The 26,703-nt window shown below is 45.4% G+C and overlaps 1 protein-coding gene across 3 annotated transcripts in view; it reads left to right on the top strand.

The window, feature by feature from the left end:
- LOC122380661 (proline-rich protein 36-like) overlaps positions 1 to 26,703 on the top strand; it is a 108,802-nt gene that overhangs the window by 45,020 nt on the left and 37,079 nt on the right. For 2 of the 3 annotated variants that reach the window (XM_043364023.1, XM_043364024.1), the window contains one exon: positions 24,884 to 25,121. In XM_043364023.1, the coding sequence (XP_043219958.1) occupies positions 25,037 to 25,121 (85 nt within the window). In that variant the 5' untranslated portion in view covers positions 24,884 to 25,036. Of the gene's footprint in view, positions 1 to 22,612; positions 23,300 to 24,883; positions 25,122 to 26,703 lie in introns of those variants that run through there. The other variant, XM_043364025.1, reaches the window with a different exon arrangement.

The following is a 26,703-nucleotide window of genomic DNA, read 5'->3' as shown; positions in this document are numbered from 1 at the left end:
ACGCTGAAGACCAGACTGCAGCAGGATCTTGACGTTGATGAAGCGACTGCAGCAGGGTGCTGACGCTGAAGACCAGACTGCAGCAGGATCTTGACGTTGATGAAGCGACTGCAGCAGGGTCTTGATGTTGAAGCGACTGCAGCAGGGTGCTGACGCTGAAGACCAGACTGCAGCAGGATCTTGACGTTGATGAAGCGACTGCAGCAGGGTGCTGGTGCTGAAGACCAGACTGCAGCAGGATCTTGACGTTGATGAGTCAGCTTCCTCTGTCAGACTAGCTCACAACTTCCCTGAGATCAGCTGGTCAATTCTCGTTGATCCTTACACTTGAGGTTAGACGACAATTCTATGCAGTTTGATAACAGTTGATATTGAGCTTTTAACAATCTTGCAATCAGTGACAGATTGAGTAACTTGCACTGTGCAGCTCAGTTTAAATATGGCTGTTTCAGTTTATTTCTATCTGTTTCGTCAAGTTCAACTTTAACCCAGTTTGGGGCCAAATCACAGTTTGCGATCAAATCACAGTTTTTCTATGTACGGATTTGTACGAGGGGCACACAGAAAATTATTCTTTGACGTTGGTTTTGACAGGGTAATGATGTAGGGATGAGAATTCGAGGGGAAAGTTGGACCGCCACAGACACAGGCCGGGCTTACCTTGACGTAGATCTTGTATCGAAGTCGTCGGTCCTGTGATTTGGTCGGTCTCACTGGTACTTCCCCGCGTAGGTTTGCCGGGACGAACCGCGTAGGTAGATCACTCGATGTTCTCGTAGGTAGGTATCTCTTGATGAGTATATTTGTAATAGGTGAATTCAGGCACAAATCAGTCGTGAACACATATGGCTCCAACCGGTAACAGACAGCGACTGCCCTCTCCATGGCTCAGGCGGGCGGCTGCGGGCGGACTCCAGTCACGTGCTCATCGCCCGGGGGCAGGTCAGCTGACCGGTCGCCTGATCCGCCGCCCAGCCCGGCCCAGTGTCCAACGCGTGGCGGGGGGAGGGGAGGAGCCGGTAGGAGAGGGGGAGGTAGAGTGGCTGGTTTTTAGTGTTTTGCAAAGGAATTTCTACATGACCACGCATTCGTTCAGGATTTACGATCTGTTACTTAAACTTTTAGGCCACTTCTAATCAGATTGCGAATTTTACAGTCTTACCTGGTGGGGTCTGCGGGGTTTAGGATGTAAGGCCTGGTGTCATGTCCAACACCCAGAGCTCGCCAGAGGCCGAGATTGCCGGAGCCCATGTCGTTGACGGCTGCGACAACTCGACCTCCAGCCTTCTATACACCCCCGATCAGGTCGAGGAAGAGCTCCTTCGTCACGGGCTGGTTGAAGGCAAACATCACCGGCAGTTTCCAGGAACTGAAGATGCCACAGACGAGAAACACCTGGAGATGCTTGAAAGGGCCCAACATCTGGTCCATCTGCTGGTCGTATGTAACTAGCCCCATGATGTCCATCTCGTCCATCATGATCGTGCAGTGACGATCTCTCTCAGGCATGGTCGCCAAGAGCCTCTCCAGCAGGATCAGCTGAGTCTTTGATGACTTCGGCTCCAGGACGATCCTGGATAGCCAGTTCTGGATGGTTGTTAGACTCGGCAGCGGCAGATAACGTTCCCGCAGCCAGCAGTATAGCCTCCTCGAGGCGTGCGCGCGGATCTCCACAGCTCGGTGGATTGTGTCGTCATCCCAGCGATACGGCCTCTTCTTCGCTTTCAGGACGCTTGCCTGGAATCAAATAAAACATAAAATTAAAGAACATCGTAGAATATCCTTTCCCATGAAACTGTTATATATTTTCCTACAAAGCACAAAGCACACCGAGCAACGATCCCCCACGGCCATTGTGTACAAGAAGCAAGCACGGGCACCGAAAAAATAAGAACTATAATGTAGTATTATTACTTATTAGCCAAAGGATGTACAGGGTGGACCAAAAATGATGGAAACATTTTTAACTCGCATAAAACATGTATTGTTGCATACAGGTGACTGAGAATGACACCAAACAAGAGGGGATTTCGTGGAAATTCATAATGACGTCACTCTCATCTGCTTTCTCTCGTTTTCGGTCTCCCATAGCAAATGCTTGAAGATACCATCCACGCGAGACAGGTACAGTATGTCTAAAAAGTATGTCCCCTGGTTTGGCTCTCCCACAGGAGGCGAATCGGTAACTTGGCTGAATCCCAGTTGCGGCACCCGGCCGCCAGGGTCGCTGCCGCGCGAGCGGCCTTGACCGCTCGCATGTCATTGGCAGTTCGGTCCCTCCCCATCTATACAGAGGTGGGGAGGGGAGAAGAGGGGAAGAGAGGGGAGGGAGCGGCATCTGCTCGGCACTGGGCGATACCTGGCTGACCCCGCGCTCCCTCGCTGACCTCCGTCCTGCCCTCAGGCGAAGACCGACTTCCTCGGCCCGTAGCGGCCGAGCGGAAAACCGAGCTCGCAGGGCGCGACTCCATTGGCCCAATCTTATAAATGGAATGCTGTCGTATTCACGGCATTAGATAATATTAATAGTGATACCAGCAGTGGATGTCGTAAAATACAGTCCAAAACAAACGAAAGCACACGATTAGGTGCATAATGCGCCCTCCCATTCAAATGAGCCCGCCCACTTCAATAGATGGTGTAGTTTCTTAGGGCGTAAAAGATGCAAAACACTACCAAACTTTTTTTTAGCTCGGCCACTGGGACCGTCAATATACAATTGACTGAAATGCATGAAAACCATTATGCATTTAATAGCCGTTTCCTGCTCCCAAACTTTAGCCAGTGACGCCCTGTCCATTCTAAAGCGTTTATAAGATTGGTCCCAGCACCCGATTTTATATGAGGAAGTCGTTTAAAAAGCATCTTATCTCTAACCAATTTATTTATTATGGACACTTTTACAGGACGTCTATAGAGCTTTGACTTTTAAATTTCTTCCTCGTTCAGGAGCAACGTTTTAACCCTCACCGGACCTTCAGGTTTTCTGAATACCGAGAGGGCGTTGGGGGGTTGGAAGTGAGGTAACAACTTCCTTTGCCGATTCGCCCCTTAATGAGCTAGAGCCTCACGAAAGAAACGATCGTGCGCGTCGTTACGAAATGCAGCGATTGGTCTCCGATCTAAGGACTAGGATCAGCCGATGACTTCTGAGGTTAGGTCAAGTGACCCAAGGCACAGGTTCGGTTTTTGGTAAATAACTTCGCTAAACATGATCGCAGATCCGCGATTTTAGCAGCATCGTGTTTGTCTAGCTCAGGCGTGTCGAATGGTATACTTTTTCTTCGGGTGAGATCAAGTTAAGGTGTTAACCTCGGGTCAAGGTCAGGTCACAGCCCGTCAGGTCACGAAGCTGGTCAAAGCATAGAGATCTTATATACAATTTAATTTAGGATAGTTTAATTCAAGTCGGTATGAATCCGACTTGACAATTTACTAGGTGGGTTTTGCAGCGCTATTACTTCGGCATGTAATTATAAATCATTGCTAATTTCGATCCGGATGTCGTTATTCAATGCTGGCCTTAGCGCCCTCAGAAAAGTTTATAGTCATGAAGGCTTGCATTGACCCATACTTTCCATTTTTCAGCACCATTATTCGCCGTAGTTGACCAGGTATTTTTCTTCAGCTCTCTCCCGAATCATTTGGCTTAGACCCATGGCGTATCACCCGTGCATCGCAAGACGCACCTACCACACACAACTTCACGATCCCCACGAACCCATATCAGCGTCCGTTCGCTTGGTGTATGACCCCTTGACCTTTGGCCGCGACAACTGCCAGCTTGCCGGAGCACCCCTCCCTGCACGCGCTGCCCCGTCCGCTCCCCTCCCTCTCTCCCTCCCCCCCCCCCCCGGGTCGTGTCACGAAGGTTCGGGCTTACGCTACTACCGGCCGCTGCGCAGCTGTCACCTAGCGCTTGGGAATGTGTGGTCTGGTGCGGATTCAGCCAACTACCGGCTCGCGACACCAGCGCCACGTAGTGGCGACGGTACATTCTTTTTAGACATACTGTACAGGCCACAGAGCGGCCCGCCTGGCGGCATGACGCGATAGCCCGACGACACGTCCGCTGGTATGACTCGCACTAAACCCCGCAGACCCCACCATAAGACAGTGAAGACAGTGAAATTCTCAATCTGATTAGGAGTGGCGTAAAAGTTTCAGTAACAGATCGTTAACTATCTGAACGAATGCGCGGTCAAGCGGTGTTTTTCGTCGTAATTATCCTTGTAAGCTTCGACTTAAGCCAGAAATGAAGATCATTTTTTAGGTTAGGAGTTCAGTTGAATGTATGAAATTAAAATGTATGAATTCAAAATGTTTCCATCCTTTTTAGTCCCCCTATATATTACAACCTCTTCGGATCCTAGTTACAATGACTTTTCTAGTGGAAATGTTTGTTTCGCACCACAATTATTCACACATAGAAACATTTCGAGTGATAGGCGATGCTGTCGCTGTCCTTGACAGATCGTGATGGAAAATGGACTATGATAGCTCCGCCACTTTGCCGATTGATTTTGAATCCGTAGGGCTGGTGAACAACTGAAGAGCACCCATAATGGCTAATGTTCGCACATGACAGTTGCCGGTACACACCTGCTGGTCCGTGTAGTGAACCTTCAGGGCCTCTTCAGCATCCGCATGACTCTGTTTCAAGGTGGCGACCTCCACCTCCAGGTTTCCACATCGTGCCTCCAGGCTTGCACGCCGTGCCTCCAGGCTTGCACACCGTTCCTCCAGGCTGGCACATCGCGCCTCCAGGCTGGCACATCGCGCCTCCAGTTCAGTGCATTGAGCACACTGGGCACTGAAAAGTTGGGCATCATTGGTAAAGGAGATAATATTTTATCTTGATTTGTGACAGTTTCAGGTTGGCAGAACGTCTGGGGACAGAAAAGTGCAATGTACTATGCAGTTCCTGAATCGCACGGAGCAGTTCATCAAGGTATATTCAGCAGTAAGACGCGGTGTCTCTTGGGGATACAAACTAGCGAGCGCGAGAATGACCTCTCCACGTCTGCAAGTGAAAAGTGGCATCCACCACCGATTTGTTCGATCACCCTACTAACTGGTCACTAACGGTACCACAAATTGGAGCGTAATCGGCCCATACCGTTCTCGAGATAAGGAAGCGCCACCAGCAAGCGCACATGAGCATGTGCAGTTGCATCAAAAAGCCCGATACATTAAAAAAAACATTGCTCGGTGGGTCCCTACCAATACCTATGTCAAAGTTCAGCGCAAATAGGCCCAGTAATAACAGAGTTATGGTCATGGGAACATGCTTGATAACTTTATTGCACATGGTACGTGCAGTGGTGCACGTGCACTGGTGATCACCCACAAGTATCGTGAGCAATCCGATAGTTGGTAGACGGGATGAAGCTACACTACAAAGACAACCAGAAAATTTAAACAAGTAAATCCGCACAGCAGTTGCTGAGATATAAGCTTCTCTAAAGCATAAACCAGACTTCTCACCTTGTTTTGCTCACTGATGGATCAGAGGGCTCGTTTTCATTGCAGATCTGCTCCAGCACTGCACGCCTTTTTCTCTTAGCCGCAGCCCCTCCTCTTGGTGTAGGTGCACTAAGACAAAAAAAAAACGAAGGTTTTGGTAATAATTTTCTCGTAGAAGTGCCTATAGGCTATAGATGCTATTCATTTGCCATATTAGAAGGATGCATAAGCATGATCCTTCAGATTTGTGGCCATCATTTAAATGAGAGACAAGAACAAGCCATTGAACAATAGCGCGCAAGTGTCTAGCATTGGTAATCGACCTTTCAGCTCTTTCTCAGCATTGAATAATATGAAATAGGAAACATGCCAGGTAACATGCTAATAATGGTAGGTGGCAAACAGTTCCATTGCGACTCAATCAATTATGCAGGTCAACTTCTTAACTGGATTGATAAAAACCCACCAAATAATTGCTAGTCTGCTAAGTGCAATGAACAGGAAGTAAGCACATCACAGGTAAACATAATATTGCATGTCATGTCAGATACCATATTTAGCTGAAACCGTAGAATATTAATTTTTAGAATAAGCATTACATTGATTCCTGAACTGATTCATGCATAATTAAGAACAGTATGATTCCAAGGTACCTGGAGGGATGGCTGGAAGGAATGTTCAAAGATGGAATGGCTGATGGAATGAGGTCCTTCTTGGAAAGGTGAGTACCAGGACTGAAGACCTGATCTTTAAGGCTCATGCAGTAGTCTTCTTCAGCAAAATGCACAGAGCACACTCTTGGATCCTTAACATCGCTCAAAGATCCATCCCGTTTGATCTTGAGCCACCAGGTTTGAGCCAGGGAACTTGCTTTGGGAAAGCGGTGATACATGACCCCACCTTGCTTTGTATTACCTTTTCCAGTTCCATTTTTGCAGTGAGGCACTGCACAGTATGGCATTGCAGTGTCCTGGCCCTGGAGGTAAGGTCATTTGGTTAGGAACAACTCACACTATAAATTGCATGAGGGCATTTCAGTGCAAGCTTGGCTCACCCCTTTGAAATGCAACTGAATTGATGTATGAGGCAAAAAAACTATAAGTTAGGTTATAGTTAGGTTGATGCATAAAACACATCAATTCAAGTGCAACATATTTTTGGAAAGGCTATTAATCAAGTTCAGCTTTATAGTTTATTACAAATTTTCAGTTTACATACATCTGTGCCTGTGATCAATCATTATTTTAATGTATTGGAGGAAATAGGTATCTATCAAGTTTACCAAAGTGCATGCTATTTCTACTCGAGGGCAGCGCTTTTCGAGGAGCGCTGTGGCCCGAAGGTTTGAACTTTGAATTGTTAAAAACGCCCGCCCGCCGCAAAACGCAAACACCGCAAAACGCGCAAAACGTACGCCCGAAACGCCAACGCAAAGGTCGCAAAAAATAAACAAACGCCCGCCCGCCGCAAACCGCAAATAAAAAAACGCAAAAACGCCGCAAAACAATAAAACCGCCCGCATCGCACGCCCGCTAACCGCCAACCGAAAACGCTTAAAAATCGCCCGCCCGCCGCCAAAAAAAAAAACACCGCAAAAAAACGAAAAAGCGGCCGCCAACCGCAAACAAATTTAACACCGCAAACGACGCAAAAAAAGAAAACCACCCGCATCGCCCGCCCGCCCGCCCGCCGCCAAAGACAAACACCGCAAAAAAAAAACGCCCGCCCGCCGCAAAACGTAAACACCGCAAAACGTGTAAAACGCACGCCCGAAAAGTAAACGCAAACGGCAAAAAAATCGCCCGACCGCCGCAAACCACACAGAAAAAAAAAACGCCGAAACGCCGAAAAAAATAAAACCGCCCGCACCGCACCGACGTTAACTGCTAACCGAAAACGACTAAAAGTCGCCCGCCAGCCGCCAAACGCAAACACCGCAAATAAGCGCCCGGCCGCAGCAAGATAATAATTTATCAGCGGCTGGCATACCGCTAGGCTGGTCATTTTCACAAATCAAAAAGATATCTGCAAAAATCTCCTAGATGAAAGCGCCCGATTAAAAAACGGATGGCACGTGCGTGTTCCTCGCCCCCAACTTCCTTCAGGTCAATCGTCATTTGGGTCACCTAACGCATTGACGACCGGCTGGGTGGAATGAACATTGCGCCAAGAAACGCAAGTATATGTATTGTCAAAAAGAATCCCCAGAATGGTGGATCCCAAAAGTTTGAAGCTACCACTTTGGCCCACTGGACGACACCTTAACCCGGCACCGCCTGGGCTATTTCCGTACCCACATCAGCCTGGGGGGGGGGGGTCGGATCCGACCCCCCCCCCTGTTATCTCGAGAACCAATGGTCGTATCGAGCCCCGCGAGGCGGCGTTCGAAAGGTCTCTACGAGACCTTCCCAAAGCATTCTTAAGATTTTAAGATTGAGGTCAACTTTCGGGTCAAGGTCAGGTCAAAGGTCAAATTCAGGGGTTTTCCATGATTAGGCTTACGGACAGCGGAATCTATAGCTGCTGCTCGAAACTCACCACAAATGACCTCAAAGACCTAGTGAAGGTACCATGTGCGTATAGGGGTCATACTAAGTACGGGTCAAGGTCAGGTCAGGTCACGAAAGGTCACGGTTTTCACTTTCTGCTACATGGGCGTGCGACACATGTTTTATGGCTTATTTTTCACGCCAAATCCGATGGTAATGGTTATATGTGACCCCAAGTCACTGTGCTGGTGATAAGTGTGCATTGAAAGCATAAAAAATCGTTTATACCATACATAACTAAACGAGCGCTAAGAAAAAAAAGTCAATTTTTCAACTTTTTATTTTTGACATAAAAATGCATTTTTCTAGACGAGCTTTGTCCCAGGAATCTAGTGGTGCCGTTTGTTTTCACATGCGATGTTCAGAAGTGCCTCTAATTCGCGAAAATGCTTATGACGTCACCATGCCCTATGCATGTTGGAGCTATTTTTTACAATTTGGGGGTCAAAAATCAAGATAGAAAGTTGAAATTTGGGACATCTAATGTTATAATAGAGCTCTATAACATATATTCCGGTTTTTTGAAATTCTCAAAATTTTGGATTTTATTAGCTGTTTTCCAAAAAATATAGTTTTTTGAATTTTTAGGGGTGAAAAACGCATTTTATGGAAAATCCGAGATAGCCATTTTAAAGAACTCGTTGAGCTGCGTCTTTTCATGTCCTTATTTTGCAATTTGCCAAAAACCTCGATTTTTGGCGATTTTTTAAACATTTACCATTTTTTGACTGAAAACGCCATGTAGTTACATCACTAAAATCGATATATCTCAAAAATTTTTGAAAACATTTTCTAAAAAATTGCACAGGAGACGTCAAACTGATGGGGGAGAAGGTATGCAAAGTTTCAAGTTGATAGCTCAAGCGGTTCATGAGTTATTCAAGAAAAACGGAGGGGGGGGTCGGATCCGACCCCCCCCCCCCAGGCGGTCGCGGGTTAAACAGTTGCCGACCGGATGACACCCATTGTTTGGTCACCCACGCCAAAGTATGCATCATGGGTGCGCCGAAATGACCAAAAGCCCCAATTTCCGGTGTGCAGGGTCATTTTCAACGGCACGTGGCACGTGGTTCTGGACTTTTCCGGCCACTTTGCGACATACCCATGGGTAGTGCACCGAATGGTGGTTGATCTGCATGGAAGAAAATGGGGGGTCGTTTGGATCGTTTTCGAGCAATCTGCCGTGGAACGCATTTTTTTCATTTTGCCCATTGGCTTAACACGGGAATTTTCAAAGTCACGTGGCGCGTGCACCAGATGGTCCGCGGAGGGGAGACCCATACCAGAACGTAGATCACCTGGCCCACTAGAAATCCTGAGAAAATCAGAATTTTTGGAGCAGCCGTTTTCAAGAGCATCAAGTTGTACTGATCTCAGGCAGCTTTTGCCAAATTGTCAGGGAACTCAGATTTGTTTTTCAATAGAAAAACACAATTCTAAAGAATAGTGTTTTAACTATTGACAACAAACCTTCGGTTATCAACACTACAACTATTCACATACTCAGTATTCTTGGAACAATAAGAGCCAAGAAAACATTGCCGGATGTTAAACTGGAAGGTGGAACTAGGAAATTTAAGCAAAATCATAAATCCATAGCAAAATACTAATTTCAGGAAAGTGAACTATTTCCTTTAATTGCAATCTGGTTAGCCAAGAAGAACTGGAATGTAAGCTATCACAAACAACAAAAGTGTAACAAAGATGAAGCTTTTTGAGTTAAAGATAAGACAAAGTTAATAATAAAGTTCTTTACACATTTACAAACAGTTCATGATGAAATTGAGAAATTAGCTGAGCAGCATTTGCATCAAAACAGTCTCATAACGGAGCACTCGTTTATTCAATGCGGCCAGCTACACAACTGAGCATAGGTGCGGGAGCCGGGGGCAGTGGGGGCAGCTTGCCCCCCAACTCTAGGGCCGTGGGGGCGGTGCCCCCACAACTTTGAGACGAAATACCACACTTTTTTGCAAATGTTTTTTCTTTTTTTTTGTTGAAAAAGCCAAGGGATGAAAAGTAAGTGGCCTAAAACCTGTGAGAAAACTAGATTTGTGGGTAGGTACCCCAGGTTGATCTCCATTATGGTGTGCCCCCCCAGTCTGAAAGTAGTTCCCGCGCCTATGCAACTGAGACCTAGTTTCTATGGCCTTGACTGAGACATTTCGACACAAAATGGCATTGGGTAACAAATAACACAAAATGACGCACGCGTGTGTTCAGCGTGAGGTACCTACCGACAAGCTAGCGTGAACGCAAGGTACTGGCCACCTATCTGCCAAAGGTACAGGGACCCGCAGTTGCTACTGTACACATATATTACCAATTTAGAATTGCGCTATTATTTGCTAAGCGCTGGCCATTGGAGAAAGGAAATGTAGCGCAAAGTATGGAGGAATACCACATGTTTGCTCCTAGGCCGTATGTTTTGTCTAATTCCTTTTATCGCCACAGATATTCTTCCAAAACTACAATCGTGCTATTTTTCCGCGCCGGTTGCCTCCCCAGAGCTCATCCTTGGTATCGCCTATAGCTTCCGTTCCCGCTACGTGAATGAAAGTCACGTGACTACTACAGGTTTGCGCTCAGTACTAACACACCTAGCCCGAGGGCCGGTCCGTAGCGGGGAGGGGTAGAACGCCTGAGCTCCAGCGCAGTGGAGGTGGTGGTGGCCCGTATCATAAAGAAGCAACCGTAAGCAGAACTACAATTGCCGCAGTATAAGATTATGATCAAGTTTTTCTTAAATGTATTGATTGACAAGGAAGTGCAATGCTTATCCGATATAATAAAACGGTGTCCAAGGCCTTGGAAGAACTATAAAACATATTCAGCAACGTATAAATTTCTGATACAGGCCATGACCTTTCACCTTGCCTCCGGGGAGGACCGCTCAGGAAGCCACATACCGAACGAATCGAGGCCTCGCAGCGCGGCGGCAGAGGAGAGTGGATAAACCATCGCCAGATCTTTCGTTTACTTATGTTTCCAGAAGAAGGGGGGTGGAGGGTGAGGGCTGTTTTCAACCCACTCACCAATCCTTTCCTTATTAACTTATAGCTTACCGAAAAATGCAACACAATGGTGGCCGTCACGAGATGTAGCGAAGAGTGCCTCAGCCACACCGGCTTTGAGTAAATTTTAAGCATTGGAATTCGGGCCAGTGATCCTGAAGCGATATCTTTTTTTTGGTCGTGCATAAGCTGGGATGACGTCGTCCAAGTTAATTGCGAAGAAACGGTGTTAGTTTCAGAACATTTATGAGGCTAGTCGCGCCAAATAGTATACGTTTGTTGCAAAATGTCAAATAGTGATACCACAGAGTTGACGTGCTATCCAGATGATGGAATTTATTTGACACAAGAAGTCAACAAGTGGCATCGTTAGTCATCCTGCATACCTATAAATCGATTCGTCACCTTGGTTCGAGCTCAATAGTTCCTTTCGCGGATGATCGGTTTCGTTTTCTTTCTTTTTTTTTGGGGGGGGGGGGGGCGGGGGGCAGTTAATGAGCCAGTAACCACCCTCCCCAGTCCCCCAAACAACAATTGTTGACAAATACTGTGATGGCCTAAAAAATGCCCTCAATTGTGTCACGTAGGGGAGAATGAGGTAAGTTGAGCCGTTTTTTCGTAAGCTACAGGCTAACTTACTGATCATTTTTCTGCGTTTACGGGTTGGACGGATAGAGTGGTCATTTACGCATGTAATGGTGACCAGAAATGTTTCATACCGCTTATTTTTGTACTGAAAGGCTGCGTCAAAAATCATCTTGCACGTTGCTCATCTTACCCCATGGGCGGGGTAAGTTGAGACACGTCGTGGGGAAAGTTGAGCATGGATACAAAAAGCGAACCTCTTCTTTTCCCGGGCGCGGCGAAGAGTGGGCTCTTTTATTTAATCCATGGCATACATACTTATGGCAAAGTTTTTTCCTCCATCAAAAAGTAACTGTTTAAAGCCTTCCTATAACTCGTCAAGTTTTCTATCAAGGAAGAAATCATATTATCCTTCAGATAATCTGCAAATCACTTACAACTTGTGTAATCAACAAAGAAAAAACAATTTCCTACCATTTTTATTCAGCAGAAACAAGCGCAGCTCAGTTTGGTTTTCGACAGCGGAGACAACAATGGCTTATCCGGCTCATCTTCCCCCAGGTGAAAATGGCTCATCTTACCCCACCCGTGGTCATTTTCGATTAATGGCTGACACCTGCTAAGGAAAATAACCATGCACCGCAGATAACAACCATCTCATTTTAAAGGCAAAACATGTCTTAGTTATTAGGGGTGATACCACATGTTACCGGGGCTGAGCGCGAAAACGTTGCCGTCTCACGTGAAAGACGTGAACATCGTAAGCAAACGGCACATGGAAGCTCAAGTCAATTAGCGCCATAGGAGCTGAGAAACATGGGGTGGCTAAACTTGCCCCTTGGCTCATCTTACCTCACTCTCCCCTATTTGGGGCTCTCAACCTTGATTTGTTAAAGTTATTTGTCTGTTCATTATAAAAGCTGTCAAATTTGCCGTATCATTAAACTTTTATTGAATTTGTATTTCACACTTATATAAAATGAACAATTTTGTCACTGGCTTCTTTTATGAATGTAATTGGATGGTCGCATGAATGAACGAATGAATAGCTCCATTTGAGCATCAGCTGAAATCAATCCTAAAATTTAATCTACCAGTCTGCAACGAAAAGGTTTAAAAACCAGTGCAAGTTAGGTGCAGTTTCTAATCTATGCCGTTTTTTAACCCGCGCCCCGTTGGGCTCTGCCGAGCAACGCGCCCCGTTGGGGGGGGGGGGGGCATTTTGGCCCCCCCTAAGATCTCGAGAACCACGCAACGTAGCGACAAGCAGCAAACGGTGTTGGATAGCCCTATCAGGGAACTACCTTGTGACCCAATTTTATTGACCTAGGTCAAACCGATGACGTCACAGGTCAGGTCAAAGGTCCAATTTTCACCGTTTACAGGCATTTCAAGAAATGCGTTGTAAAATCGAGTAAAATGCATTTCATTGAAAATCATCGATGGGGACATGTTCTTCAAACACATATTTTGCTAGTTGAGGTCACTGATACCAGGTCAGGTCACTGAGGTCAGGTCACTGGGGGGTCACAATATGAAAGTGTCGTGTGATACATGTTTTATGGTCCATTTTACATGACAAATGCGATTATGTGGGTCAGGCAGCCTTTGGGGCCAGCTTAGGTCACGTTTTGGTCAAGGTCAGGTCAAGGTCAGGTCAAGGTCAGGTCAAATAAGGTCAAATTTCAAAGTTGATATTTTTGCATAAAATGGGTATCGAATCGATGCAGCTCGTCACGGGGAGTTCAATGGTGGTCTTTGTTTTGCCGTACGAGGTCTGAAATCGCTAAAAATTGAGTTCAAAAGTTTGACGTCATCATTTTTGAACAGTTTTTTCGCTATAACTTGGCCAAAAAGCGAGATATCGATCTGAAATTTGGTATGTATATAGAAGAGCGCAGGGACTATCACATATATTCCGGTTTTTCGAAATTCGGAAAAATTTTGGATTTTTTTTTTAGTTTTTCTAAAAAAATCAATTTTTTGAAATTTTTTGGGTCAAAAACCCAAAATTTTGAAAATCCGAGATAGCAGTTTTGTAGCGCCGCTTTTTGTCTATTAGACCATATAAAGAACTTTGAAATTGCTTGATAACTGTAGATTTGGTGAGCGTTTCAAGATTGCATGTTTTTTGCTCATTTTTGCTCGAACATGACCTCAGTTTGACCTCAATAACTCCTGACCTAAGGTGACCTAAGACTTGAAATTTGGTGTGAAGGTGTCAAATTGATGCCCGGAAAGGTACTAAAAATTTGGCGGCGCTGCGCGCCGCCGTTTTCTTGCTATTCAGGAAAAACCACAGAGGGGGCCAAAATGGCCCCCCCAACGGGGCGAGGGTTAACCCTCGCATGTGTGCGGCGTTTGCGCTCTTCTAATGTGTAGGGGGGGGGGGCGGTTGGACCCCCCCCCTTGCCGTTTGGCCCCTGATCGAGCTAGAGCTTCGCGGAAAAAACGAGCGTGTTGCCCGTCACGAGAGGAAGCCGATGATACCCAATTTTAAGGTCCTAGGTCATTGGTTGACCTTCCAGGTCAGGTCAATGACCCAAAGTCGGGAAAATCGGGACCTATTAGAAAGTCGTAAATTGTGGGTGCTAAGGGGTTTTTCGGGGTGCTGATCACGAATATCGTGTTAGTTTTGATCACAGATTGATGTCTTTAAGCATTTAGACCAGGTCGGGTCAGGTCAGGTCAGGTCAACCAGTAGGCGTCGTGACGGGTACTCGTAGTACGTGTCAACCGCCTCTGACAGCTTCGTAACATGTTACGAAGGCACCAAAACTACTTCGTAAATGTTCAAATGGTTGCTAAATTCGAATTCAGCTCAAAAAAATAGCCTAGAAACATGTAAAACTCGAAAAAGTGAACCGAGTTCACCCGAGGTCACCAAAGGTCAATGACCTGACCTGACCTTCAGGTGACCTTGACACCCACCCTAATGCATGGGAACAACATCAAATCACATGTTTGAACGTTTGAAACCACGAAAAGTTTGCAAACGCGCGGCTAATGCGAGCCGACATACGCGGAATCGGGATTCCGGCCAAACATGGTCTCGGAAAAGTGGTCACAGGTCAAAGGTCATTTGGGTCAGAGTCATGAAATTTTCCGGGTAGGTGTAAAATTGATCAATGCGAGGGTACTGAAAGTTTCGTCGCGATCAGCCGCTTTTTACGCGAGTTATTCGCGAAAAAAAACCATGGGGGTCCACCCGACCCCCCCCCCCCCCTACACATGCGAGGGTTAATAAGTGTCTCATAGCTTCTTAATCTTGAGCCGCTTCTCTCACGATTCATTTTATGTGGTGCTTACATTGTTCAATAAGTTATAGTATTCGAGCTCGTTGGTCTTAAAAACTGCTATCGAAGTAAATTAAAGTGCTTCGGGCTTCGGCACTTAAAAACCAATCAATATTTAACCCTCACCCATTTAGGCATTTCTTTTCAGCGTCCTACATGTAGCAGAGGGGCGTAGAAACCCTCAGCCATTCGGCCCTTGATAAAAAGAGCCAGAGCTTTGCTGAAAAATAAAAAAGGAGCGAGCTGCTCGTGACGAGAGAAATCCGATAATTTGAGGGTTCTGGTCATCGCTGACGAGAGAAAGCCAATTACTTTTATGTCCTGGTCAATGCTGAGATCCTAGGTCACTGGTTGACCTCCCAGATCAGGTTAATAATCCAAAAGCACGGAAAATTGGGTCCTACTAGAATTTCTACGTGAAGTTTGCTGGGACTTGGCTTGCTTCTGACTCCGAATTTGCACTTGCTTTGATCAAAGATGATGTATCAACAGGGGCGCAGCCAGGAATTTTTTTTGGAGGGGGCTAGAATTGGTGAGGGCGCCAATTTCGGGTCAGGAGGGCGCCAATTTCGGCTCAGGAGGAAGCTGTCAATGCCGAGCAAGGACTTCAAAATGTACACTCGTTTTTCCCTTACATGGTCACGCGACCTTATTCCACTCAAACTACGGTTTATTCTAGGTATTCCAGATGAAAACTGCCTTTACCTTGTACGCATTTCAAACGGAAGCGAGGCGCGGCAGTCTTGCAGGCAAACACAAAAGGGCTGCGAATGTCTGCATTACTGGTGTATTTTTCGATACCGGCCATGGCTCAGTTCCTCCGTCCTTCGGCTCAAATTCAGGTCTCAAATTCTGGTGTCAAGCGTTTTCTGGCTTACGGCCGACCCAAAAAGGACGATAGTGATAAGTGAATGAGTTGATGAGAGTGAATAAGATGAGTGAATAGTTTGCCGGTCGGGCCAATGGCACTGACGTGCTCGATTTGATACAGTATCAAAGCATTTGGGGTAGGACGGGTCACGCCAGATCACCCATTAGGCGTTCTGCCGGCTATCCACAGAATGTTAACCAGCACTTACAGCCTTGCAACATACTGCATAGGCACTATAATTGATATCTAGGTATGCCTAGTTTTCAAATGCTTAAATTGGTACTAAATTTCAAACCAACACTTCCTAAAAACCACAGTAAAAAGGTGTAAATTTAAAGGGAGATAATGACCTTTTTCCACAAAATCTGAGTTAGGATCATTTTCTGACAAAACACAACAAGTTATAATGTAAATTAAAACCATTTTGCTCAATGCGGTACCTTGCCGCAAATATCTCAACTTGAAGTCACGTTAGCGGGGAGCGCTGAAAATGACCGTTGAATAAGTACTTACATCACTTTTTGGTACTTGCATGTAATTTTGTAAAATGAGCGTATTCCTTACATTTGATCTTCATCACATCTAGTTAGTTAATGGTCGTCTATAGTGCCTTCAAAAGATATTCATGGTTTGGGGGTGGTTTATGTCTAAATTTACGCAACTATTTTTCCTGTTCATCATCTGAGGCCATATGCTGCTATTTTAGTAGCAACGACTCAATTTTGAATCGGTCCCGCCGACTGCACAATAAAAGAAGATAGATACAACACTTTTGCGGCATCACTGAAAAACTTATGCAGTACTGTTATCAAAATTCTCATAACACCGTTCGACAAACCTGAAGTCTTTTTGAAATAAATATGCTTGTATTTTTCGCTTCAGGCTCTGAGGCCAAAATAATGAATTTCGTAGTCGCAATCGCAAGATTTGGCTGCGTTTCTGGCGCATGCCGTTCATTTGTGGCGCAAAATAATACTTGGAAACAAAGAAGAGTAGGCACTATGTACGAATCTAATTAATTCTAAACCGAATTAACTCTAATTCAAATTAGAATCCTTACAACCAAGCAACGACAAGGCGATAACATTAACAAAAACCCAAGCGTCGCTGTTTGAAACAAAAGCGCCATATACTGCGACTTTTTTATAGAGAAGGACAAGAAGGACAACGCATTTCGGTGGGTGTTACAAGTACTGCAAGTACTGCTTCTTTTTTGCAAAAATAAAAACCTTTTTCACATACGAAAATGTGCTAGGAAATTTTCATATTTTTTAGAAACTACAGTAGAAATAGTATAGATGTCGAGTAATTTTTATTAAAGAAAAAAGAAAGCTCATTATCTCCCTTTAAGGACGTTAACTGAGATCATTTCAAGTACATGACCTTAACCTGAGTTTCACGTGACCTTGGCACCCACAACAATTAATGAGACAAACATTAGATAGTATATTTCACATGTTGTCACGTTGCTAATCACGAAACGACTATGGAAACACACAGAAGATGTGCGCTGACTGGCAATTGCTATTCTGGCCTGACATGATCTTGAGAAAAATAATCACAGGTTAAAGGTAATTTGGTTCAGGGATTTGAAATTCTCAGACAAGATGCAAAAATGATAAGGGCTATTTTATTTTCCGGGAAGTTGTAAAATTGATTGACTCCAGGGCACCAAAGAATCGTCGCAATCCTTCGCTTTGTCGCGATTTATTGGTGAAAAACAGGGGCCTACTTATCTCTACTTATATGTGTGGTGGGGGCTAATATTCATTTGGTATTCATTTGGTCTCACGGACAATGACAATATAAAACAATGCGAATAAAACCAAACGTTTCGGACAACAACGTGCCTTCGTCAGCGGAGAAAAATAAGCGTATAGGTTTAACATCGATGAGAATTGAGAACTAAATGCGGCACCGTCTCGGTCTGGCCAGCCGGGTTGCCGATAAAATACACAAATGTTTATAAGCTGCCATGATGTGCTTAAAAAACTGCTGAAAATATATTTTAAAAAATAAAGATAACTACTTCATCGATTTTATCGAAAGAAAACATGTACATGTATGTCTAATTACTTATTTCTTGCCACTGACGGAGGCACTTTTTTGTGCGAAACGTCCGGGTCTTATTCGTATTGTTATTACTTATTGTATTGTCATTCCCCGTGAGAAAAAAGGATAACTCTTCAGACAGTAACCATAACAGCGAAACGGCTTAATGTAACACAATTCGCTGTGTATACGAAACCTATAAGTCCCTAAAAGTAATCCTATTTATAACTTTTAAAAAGATTCAGCTTATACAGCTTGGGCATACAATTTTTTTCTGCATTAAGATAATATTCATTTATCTCCACAGAATATGGTAAATTAGTGCTGCTGAAGTTAGCTTTCGAAGCGTCTCCTCCAGGCATTCCACAGCTCTCGTGCCATTTTGGATCACGGAACATGGCTGGGTGCAGGACAGGTCGTCTGCGAGCTTGGCCGGACCACGTGACCACCTCCTCCCCTCCCCCTCACTCCCGTCCCCTTCCCCAGCAGGGCGTCCGATCTAACCGCGCCCCAGGCAGTCGGCTCGGTCCGACCCTCCCTGGTCGAGCCACGGCCCGGTGCCGCCTGAGTTTGTGCCGGGTGCAAAACTGGAGCAGTAACTAGCGCCGGAACTAGTAGTCAGCACGACCATCGTCAGATGGCAGGAGTAAATGGAATAAGCGGTTCCAGGTTTCAGAAGGAATGGGGCAGGAAAAAGCGCTGAAAACAATGTTTTGCTGATATAGCCATAAAAAGTTCACTGAATTAGGAGAGCAGCACATCAGTTTAAAGCCCTTAAGATGGTGGTTTTAATAAGCACACAATCATTTCTCAATTCGCCTCCAACGGTGTCACAGGCAAAGAATACGCTGAAATACTAGTGTGTACAGAAGCAACTGCGGGTCCCTGTACCTATCTCAATCTACTTTAAAGGAAATATACCACTTTCCTCAAATTAGTTTTGCTACAGTTTTGCGATGTTTTATGCTTAAAATGATCAGAAAAAAATCATATTTACAAAGGAAAATATGCTAGGTCGCGTTCCATACTTTCACTGAAATATTTAAAATATTTTCATATAGGAAGAACCACATTCCATCTTTGATAGAGGTTAAGTATTGTTTGCTGGGAAAGCTTATTACGGGTTTACCAGTCATATTGCATAAGCAGTTAAAACCAACTGCACTATGGTCTGCTGAACTTGACCTCTGCGACAGGTGGCTGCATTCTTGGCATTCTTCAATAATCACCACATTCCTGCATAACTCATTTCTAAACAGGAAAAGGAATATCTTTGCCTAGGGCCAGGCTGGAAAACAGTAGGCGCCTATAAACCCTGCAACACATGACAACTATCGCATTGATGCTGCAAGCGAGGAACGTGTATGAAATTGACATGTAGAAATTGCAATATTGGACACCGTTCAAAGAAACATAGGTAATAATAACATTAAATCAAAGACTAAATCCTACCGAACCAAAGCAGGCAGAGGGCCAATGTCATGTGTGCTTGCGTGTGCTTGCTTTTCATTGCGTTTCAGAAATGTCTCACCTGCGTCAAAATACGGTCACCCGATTGCTACCAAAACCTGGGCTTTACTCAAAACCAAAACAAACATCGGATCTACCTGTTTATTATAGGTATCTTGGTCCTTAGCAACAGACAGCTTCGGCTTTTCGGTTACGGTGAAGGACAAACCCATGTCCAAACGAGGTGTGCTGGCCATTGTCGGTTCGGTATATGATCCATTTGGACTGGCATCTCCCTGTGTTCTGGTTGCAAGACAGCTTTTGAGGGATCTATGCAAGCTGAAAATCAGCTGGGATGAGGAGATTCCACGTGTATACCAGAAGACGTGGCAACTATGGTTGAATGATTTACGTCATTTGAGCGATATTTCTATCCCGAGGTGTCTGAGACCGCGGGACTTTGGCGACGTTGCAATGTATCAGCTACACCACTTTTCAGACGGTAGTGAGAGCGGATATGGCACTGTCTCATATCTACGGGTTGTCAACAACAAGGGAGAGATTTACTGCTGTTTCGTCTTTGGTCGGTCGAGATTGGCACTCATGAAAGGAACAACCATTCCAAGGTTGGAGCTGGCGGCAGCCACCTTGGCTGTGAAAATGGACAGAATGATACAACGGGCTCTCAGAACCAAGATTGAGTCATGGTTCTGGACCGACAGCACCGCAGTATTGCGCTATATCAGAAATGAGAGAACACGGTTTCACACATTTGTCGCAAACAGACTAGCGGTCATTCGGGAAGGAACTTCACCGCAGCAGTGGAGATACGTCCAGAGTCACTCGAACCCCGCAGATATTGCGTCACGTGGAGCGCGTGTGGACGATATCATGAAGAGTACATGGTTCACCGGTCCCGATTTCCTGTGGAAACAGAGCTGCGAATGGCCTGCGATTCCAGAAAATCTAGGCGATATTTCCCAAGGCATGGAAGTGAGAAGAGACCGACACTCCCATAGAGAGGAACCCGTGACAGCTTCTTTGTTGATCGGACCTGCTGATTTAAAAGCAAGCTGCGTTAATATCGAGCCTCTGGATTCACATCCCGTCGCACGACTCATGAGCCACTATAGTAGCAGATAGAGAGCAATGAGAGCAGTTGCTTGGCTGCTGAAGATACGCCATGCCCTGTTGCATGGCAGAGCGCCACAAAACAGTAACAGTCATTTGAGGATGGACGAGATCAAAGCTGGTGAGCTCGAAATAGTTCTATATGAACAGAACGACAAATTTAGTTCAGAAGTGAAGGCCCTGGCAGCTGGTAGATCTGTGAAGTTGTCTAGCAGCCTGCAACGGTTCAATCCGATCCTGAAGGACGGGATTATGGTGGTCGGCGGGCGTCTCGAAAACGCCCTGTTAGAAGCCAATACGAAACATCCTATCATTTTTCCCTATGATTCTCGGTACACCCGTCTGCTAATACAAGATGTACATGAGCAATCGGGACATCAAGGGCACCAGCACGTTCTCGGCCTACTACGACAAAACTATTGGGTCATTCATGGGAACAAAGCCGTGAGGAAGGTGCTGAAAAGTTGCCTTCACTGTCGGAAAAGATTCCGCCAGCCAGAGAACCAAAAGATGTCTGAACTGCCCACAGATAGGGTTACAGCGTTAGAGCCCCCTTTCACACGGACTGGGGTCGACTGTTTTGGTCCGTTTTATGTGAAGCGGGGAAGAAGGCAAGAGAAAAGATACGGAGTTATCTTCACATGCTTGGTCACACGCGCCGTTCATCTCGAGGTGGCTCATGCTCTTTCTACGGACTCTTTTATTTGCGCTTTGAAACGATTCATGTCCGGAAGAGGCAACGTCAAAGTGGTCCGGTCCGACAATGGTACCAATTTCATCGGAGCGAACAATGAATTGCAGCACGAGTGGAAGAAACTGCAATCTACAAATACCATTTATTCAGAACTAGCAAAGAAAGGGATCGAATGGATTTTCAATACCCCAGGTGCCTCTCACCACGGAGGTGTGTGGGAAAGAATGATCCGATCAACAAGAAGGATACTGGAGTCGCTGCTAACCACGCAGCTGCTGACGGACGAAACGCTCAGAACTTTCCTGTGTGAGGCAGAAAATATTATGAACAGCCGTCCGTTGACCCCAGTGTCCATGGATCCAACCGATGCCGGCCCACTCACACCCAACCATCTTTTGCTGCTAGCACCGGGAGGATTTTTACAAACGGGAATTTGGCAAGAAACCGACAACGTTAGCATGAAAAGATGGAAACAAGCAAGATATATGGCAGGAATATTTTGGAAAAGGTGGCAGGCTGAATACTTGCCACTGCTACAAAAGCGTCCAAAAGACTGGGCTCGTAAGAAACAAAATTTGGAGATTGGAGACATCGTCCTACTAGTTGACTCATCAGTACCGCGGGGACAATGGCCAATGGGAAAAGTAGAAGCCGTCAAGATGAGCACGGACAAACTCGTTCGGTCGGCGACTATCCTCTGCCGGGGGTCACATCTCAACAGACCCATAACCAAACTAGTGAAGCTCTTGTCGAACGAACAAACTGATGATGACCAGACGGGAAACCACTAAACAAAGGAGAAGTCCAAGAAGTGATGGCCGATTGTTCATGATGCGTATTACATGCTCAGACTAGGCGGACAGTACTAATCGATGTGATGATTTGGACGTACGACGGTCCAAAGGGGAGGGTGTCGTGACCGGAGACCCCCCGAAAAAGCGTCTCATGAGCCAGTTCGAGATTTAGTATTTTTGACTAGGTCGTTCAATAAGTAAGGTAAAATCGCATTTATTTCAGTCCACCTTTGGTGTAACGACATGAAACTTGCAACATATGTTAATTGAAATCTTGTCTTCAAAATGGCTATAAGCATTTGGTAGCAGGTCCCATCGGTCAACCACCCCAGCCTTCAGAACTCGCACCTACTTCCAATCACCGTTCAGGCGCACGTGCTTATCTCAGCACTCCACTGAGCATTGAAAATCCGCTCGGAAAACTCCTTATTAATATTTTTTACCATGTCTTTTTATTTTCCTGATTGCCTCATCCGTAAAAAAGTTATTCCCAGAAACAGAACGTCTTCCCGCGATCCAAACACATTGAAGCTGGACGGCGCCAGATCAGGGCTGTACTGACAGATCAGGGCTGTCCTGTACTGACAGAGCAAAGCCGCCTAGTCGGGTATCCTTCTGTTGTTGAGTGAACTCTATTGGTATCCATCTCAGGCAGACCTTTAAAATATCTAGCTTATCTGATGACGCCTGTAGCTGATTTGACATAACACTTCACTCCGTAAATGAAGTAAGTCACGCGGATGCTTTGGGTCTCCATCATCAGCTCGCTGACTTCGCGGATTGTGCCAGATCCAGAGGGTCCTGCAAGCATAGGTCTGCCTGCCGTAGAATTTTGTCTCTTACACTGCCGTATCACTACCCACTGCCCACCACTAAGCATTGTTAATGGCCATATGGCGTCATTAGAGTGCAATTTGCTGCCGACGCCGGTTTTGAGATGAACTCGAGGCTCACCTGACAAAACGGCACTTCCCAAACGGAACCGTGCTGCATCAATGCTTTCATACCGACCGTGTTCGGACAATTTTTCAAACTCCTAAAAACGGTTGGATACATTGTATAGCAAATTTGTCGTAGATTCAGATGACATATTTTATTTTGTTTGACTTGTTAAGGTTAATGAGCTATAGCAAATTTTACCTTACTTATTGAACGACCTAGTATTTTCTCGGAGCATGCAATTTAGGTTAAAATCGAAAAACTGTGTTTTGTGTTGGATTTGGCAGTTGGAAATTGGTTTGGTATTATTTCGTCAGTGTTAAGTTATTTTCTCGGTTATTAATATGGTTTATTTTGTGACGAAAGCGAAGCGATAGAACGACACGACATTACGGATGAACGAAGCCACCGAACGATACGAATTATTTTTGCGACCCGCCTATAAATCCGACATTCTTGGTGAGTGTATGTTCCTTTTATTCTTGTTTGTTTATGCTTTCGGCTGATGCAAGAAGTTCGTCTGTATTTATTTATGTCCGTTGAGTTATGTTATCTAAAGTGTCTCATTTATGTTCTCCAGAAACCGTGAAATAGAAGTTAACAGCGAGTTTTCCTACACGAGTTTTACAAGTCACTGGCGGGCGCAACAGTCAAGTCAAAAAATGTCAAATTTCAAAGTTGATATTTTTGTAGAAAATGGGTATTGATTCGATGCAGCTCGTCACGGGGAGTCTAATGGTGGGCTTTGTTTTGCGCTACGAGGTCTAGAAGTGCTAAAAATTGAGTTTGAAAATTTGACATAATCAATTTTGAACAGTTTTTTTTCGCTATAACTTGGCCAAAAAAAAGAGGTATCGATCTCAAATTTAGTATGTAGATAGAAAGCGGTTGGGACTATCACATATCTTCCGTTTTTTTCGAAATTCAAAAAACTTTATGTTTTTTCGGCTATTATATTTTAAAAATCTGTCTTTTTTTAATTTTGGGAGTCAAAGTCCAATAATTTCAAAAATCCGAGATAGCAGTTTTGTAGCCTTCTACATTCTACACCTTTTATGTCTGAAACATTTTTCTGTATCTCTAAAGCTGTAGGCCTGACAGCTCTTCTCGCGAAACCTTTTTTTTTTTTGGTCGAAAATGGCAGAAATGACGTCACTCTGACGTCATTAGCGTCCAACCTATCATAGGCTTTGGAAAAAAATTTGGTCACAATGTGCAATAGCTGTTCACGGGAGGATACTGAAAGTTTGGTGACGATTGGCGCAGAGGTTCTCGAGATATATCGGAAAAAAACTAAAGGGAGGGGGGCAAAAAAATGCCCCCCCCCCCCCACCGCCTGGAAGGTTAATAATGATTTTCCCAAAAAAGTCATTTTTTTAATTTGGGACAAAATCCAAAATTTTCAAAAACCGAGATAACCATTTGATAGACAAAGTAGAATCACGTATAACCTTTTTTGTTACGTCTTGATTCCTTAAAAAATGAAGATGGTAACGGCGTTTGAAATTTTGCCGTTTTTGAGGCGAAAATGACGGACATGACATCACTTAAACGCCATTTTCTCAAAAATTGTCCGACAGATTTCGCTCAAATTTTCAGGAAACGTTTTAAATTGATGAATAATAAGGTACTGAAAGTTTGACGTCGTTGACGTAACGCGTTTAGAAGTAATTGGCGCAAAACGGGAGGGCGCAGATTCTGACCCCCTCCCCCCCCCAGCGGGGCGCGGGTTAAGTCGTACTAGATCGGAAAAATCCCCCACTGTGCAATGGTTCCGCGCGCCACTTGAAAGGTAGCTTGCAGTTTGTTTGGGGTGCATAAGGATATCTTTGCGCCTATGTTTTTGGATGGGCATTCTAGTGCAGCTGCTTCCACGGCCCCTAATTTCTTGCCACAAACGATTTCAACCGCTCCCGAGTGAAACAGTATATTCATTTTGATATGTTATCCTTTTTTGGAAGTTACGGGCAGAATCACGTTAGCCGAGGCCCCGAGTTGGTGACCGAAAGTGACTGACGTTGTCTGGTGCTGACCGAATTTCAGTGACCGGTGAACTGTGTGCTCGGCACTGGTGGCGGGCAGCGGGTGTCGGGAGAAACGTCAGCGCCTGCAGATCGCAGTGCCCAATGAACGGCGAGCGTCACGGCGCTTCTAGCCGGACCAGTGACAAGACCAGGCCGACTCGTCGGTGCGTCAATGAATTCCGCCGTGCTCCTGGTTGTGTCGGCGCTGGCGGTACAACAGTCTGATGAGGGACATGCTGCCAAAGACTCGACACCTGGTGAGCCAACACATGAAATAGACAGCACGCATTATATAGTTTTTCATGATAAAACGCACAATGAATCTTCACAGGTATCGAAAAAAAAATGTTGCAATGATACACACTTTTATAATAACACGGAACAAAAATGAAAGACCAATGCGTTTCGGCTAAATCGCCGTTATCAGCGTCTAAAAAGATAACTCTTTTACTAGACGCTGATAACGGCGATTCAGCCGAAACGCGTTCGCCTATCATTTTTTTGTTCCGGGTTATTATGCTTGTCTCAGCTGAAATGCAAGCTTTTATATCCCATCTATTCATTTTGATGCAATGCTGCATGCGTCCTCAGTGCACCAAAAATGCATTATGACTTCGTGAACATAACGAACGCCTTTGGTCTCGCAGCACGGCATGGCTTTGATAGAAAGCATATGATTCGTCCATGTATACCCACTCATTTGGCTGGTTCTCGCAGAGTGATGTGTTGAAGGCCTCAAATCAAAGTTCTGCTTACCCACGCAACTCATACCAGTCGGGCAAACTGTGGTCAAATCTTCCATTTCACCACCGCGGCGACTCTTAAAGGGACTATCCCACCTTTAACATGGGGTTTGAGTTGAGATAGCCAAGTTTGCGGCGAGGTTCAGAAACCACTATCTATCTAGGTTGCAACCCCCGCGACATCTTGGTGTTGAAGAAATTCGTTCCCTTCATTTGAAAATGGGCCTTTTACAAGGCCCTATCTTCAACATGGAGCGACCGTTAGTGTGACGTCACCTCGTTTAGTCATTCTGATTTAAATGGGTTTGTTCGTTGAAAAATCGCTTAAAACTTGGTCTGAACTTTGTTGTGGTGCCTACAGAGTAAAAAGAATCAGCTTTATGACAGTAATGTGGCCTGGGGAAGGAGGTAATTTTGGGCTGTGACGTCACATATTTGAAAGTTTGTGTTTGGAATATGGGAAGCCTAAGATGTTTAATGAAAAATAAATGCCAGAACCGTGTTCCTGGTCATCCAATCTATAAAGTCGGGCAAATTTAACTGGTTTTAACAACATTTTAGAAGGTGGGATAGTCCCTTTAATCTCATGTCACAGCGGAGGGGTGTGCTGCGCCGCGAGGGGAGATCGCCGACCTTTCGCAAACTTGATAGGAGGGTCAGGTCGGCGATCCGGCGTGACTGTAGGGCGGACATTGAGGCTAAGCTCCGTGAGCATGGCAGCAGCTCACTGTACCGTGTGATCCGCCCAATTATCGCCGGAAAGCGTAGCAGTGCCCCCTGTATTCCTGCCGCTACACCTGACGAGATAAACGCGTACTTTGTTGGTGTCGGTTCTCGAATCGCTGATGAGCTGGCCAGCCTTGGGCCGCCGCCCGCGGTCCCGTGTCGCCTGCCACGTGTGGGCGCCTGCTGCTTCCGTGTGCGCGGCACCACGCTGGCCCGCCTGCGGGAGGTAATGTTCTCCATGAAGCGTTCCGGTGTGTGTGGGCCTGACGGAATTTGTATCCGGATCCTAATCCTATGTTTTGACGCCATCGACCCTGTCCTTCTCCACATCATTAACTCGTGCCTTACCAGATGTGAAATCCCTGATGCA

This window comes from Amphibalanus amphitrite, unplaced genomic scaffold (assembly GCF_019059575.1).
Source record: "Amphibalanus amphitrite isolate SeventyFive unplaced genomic scaffold, NRLGWU_Aamphi_draft 000103F_arrow, whole genome shotgun sequence".
NCBI lineage: Eukaryota > Metazoa > Arthropoda > Thecostraca > Balanomorpha > Balanidae > Amphibalanus > Amphibalanus amphitrite.
This window is presented reverse-complemented; position numbering and strand designations above follow the sequence as displayed.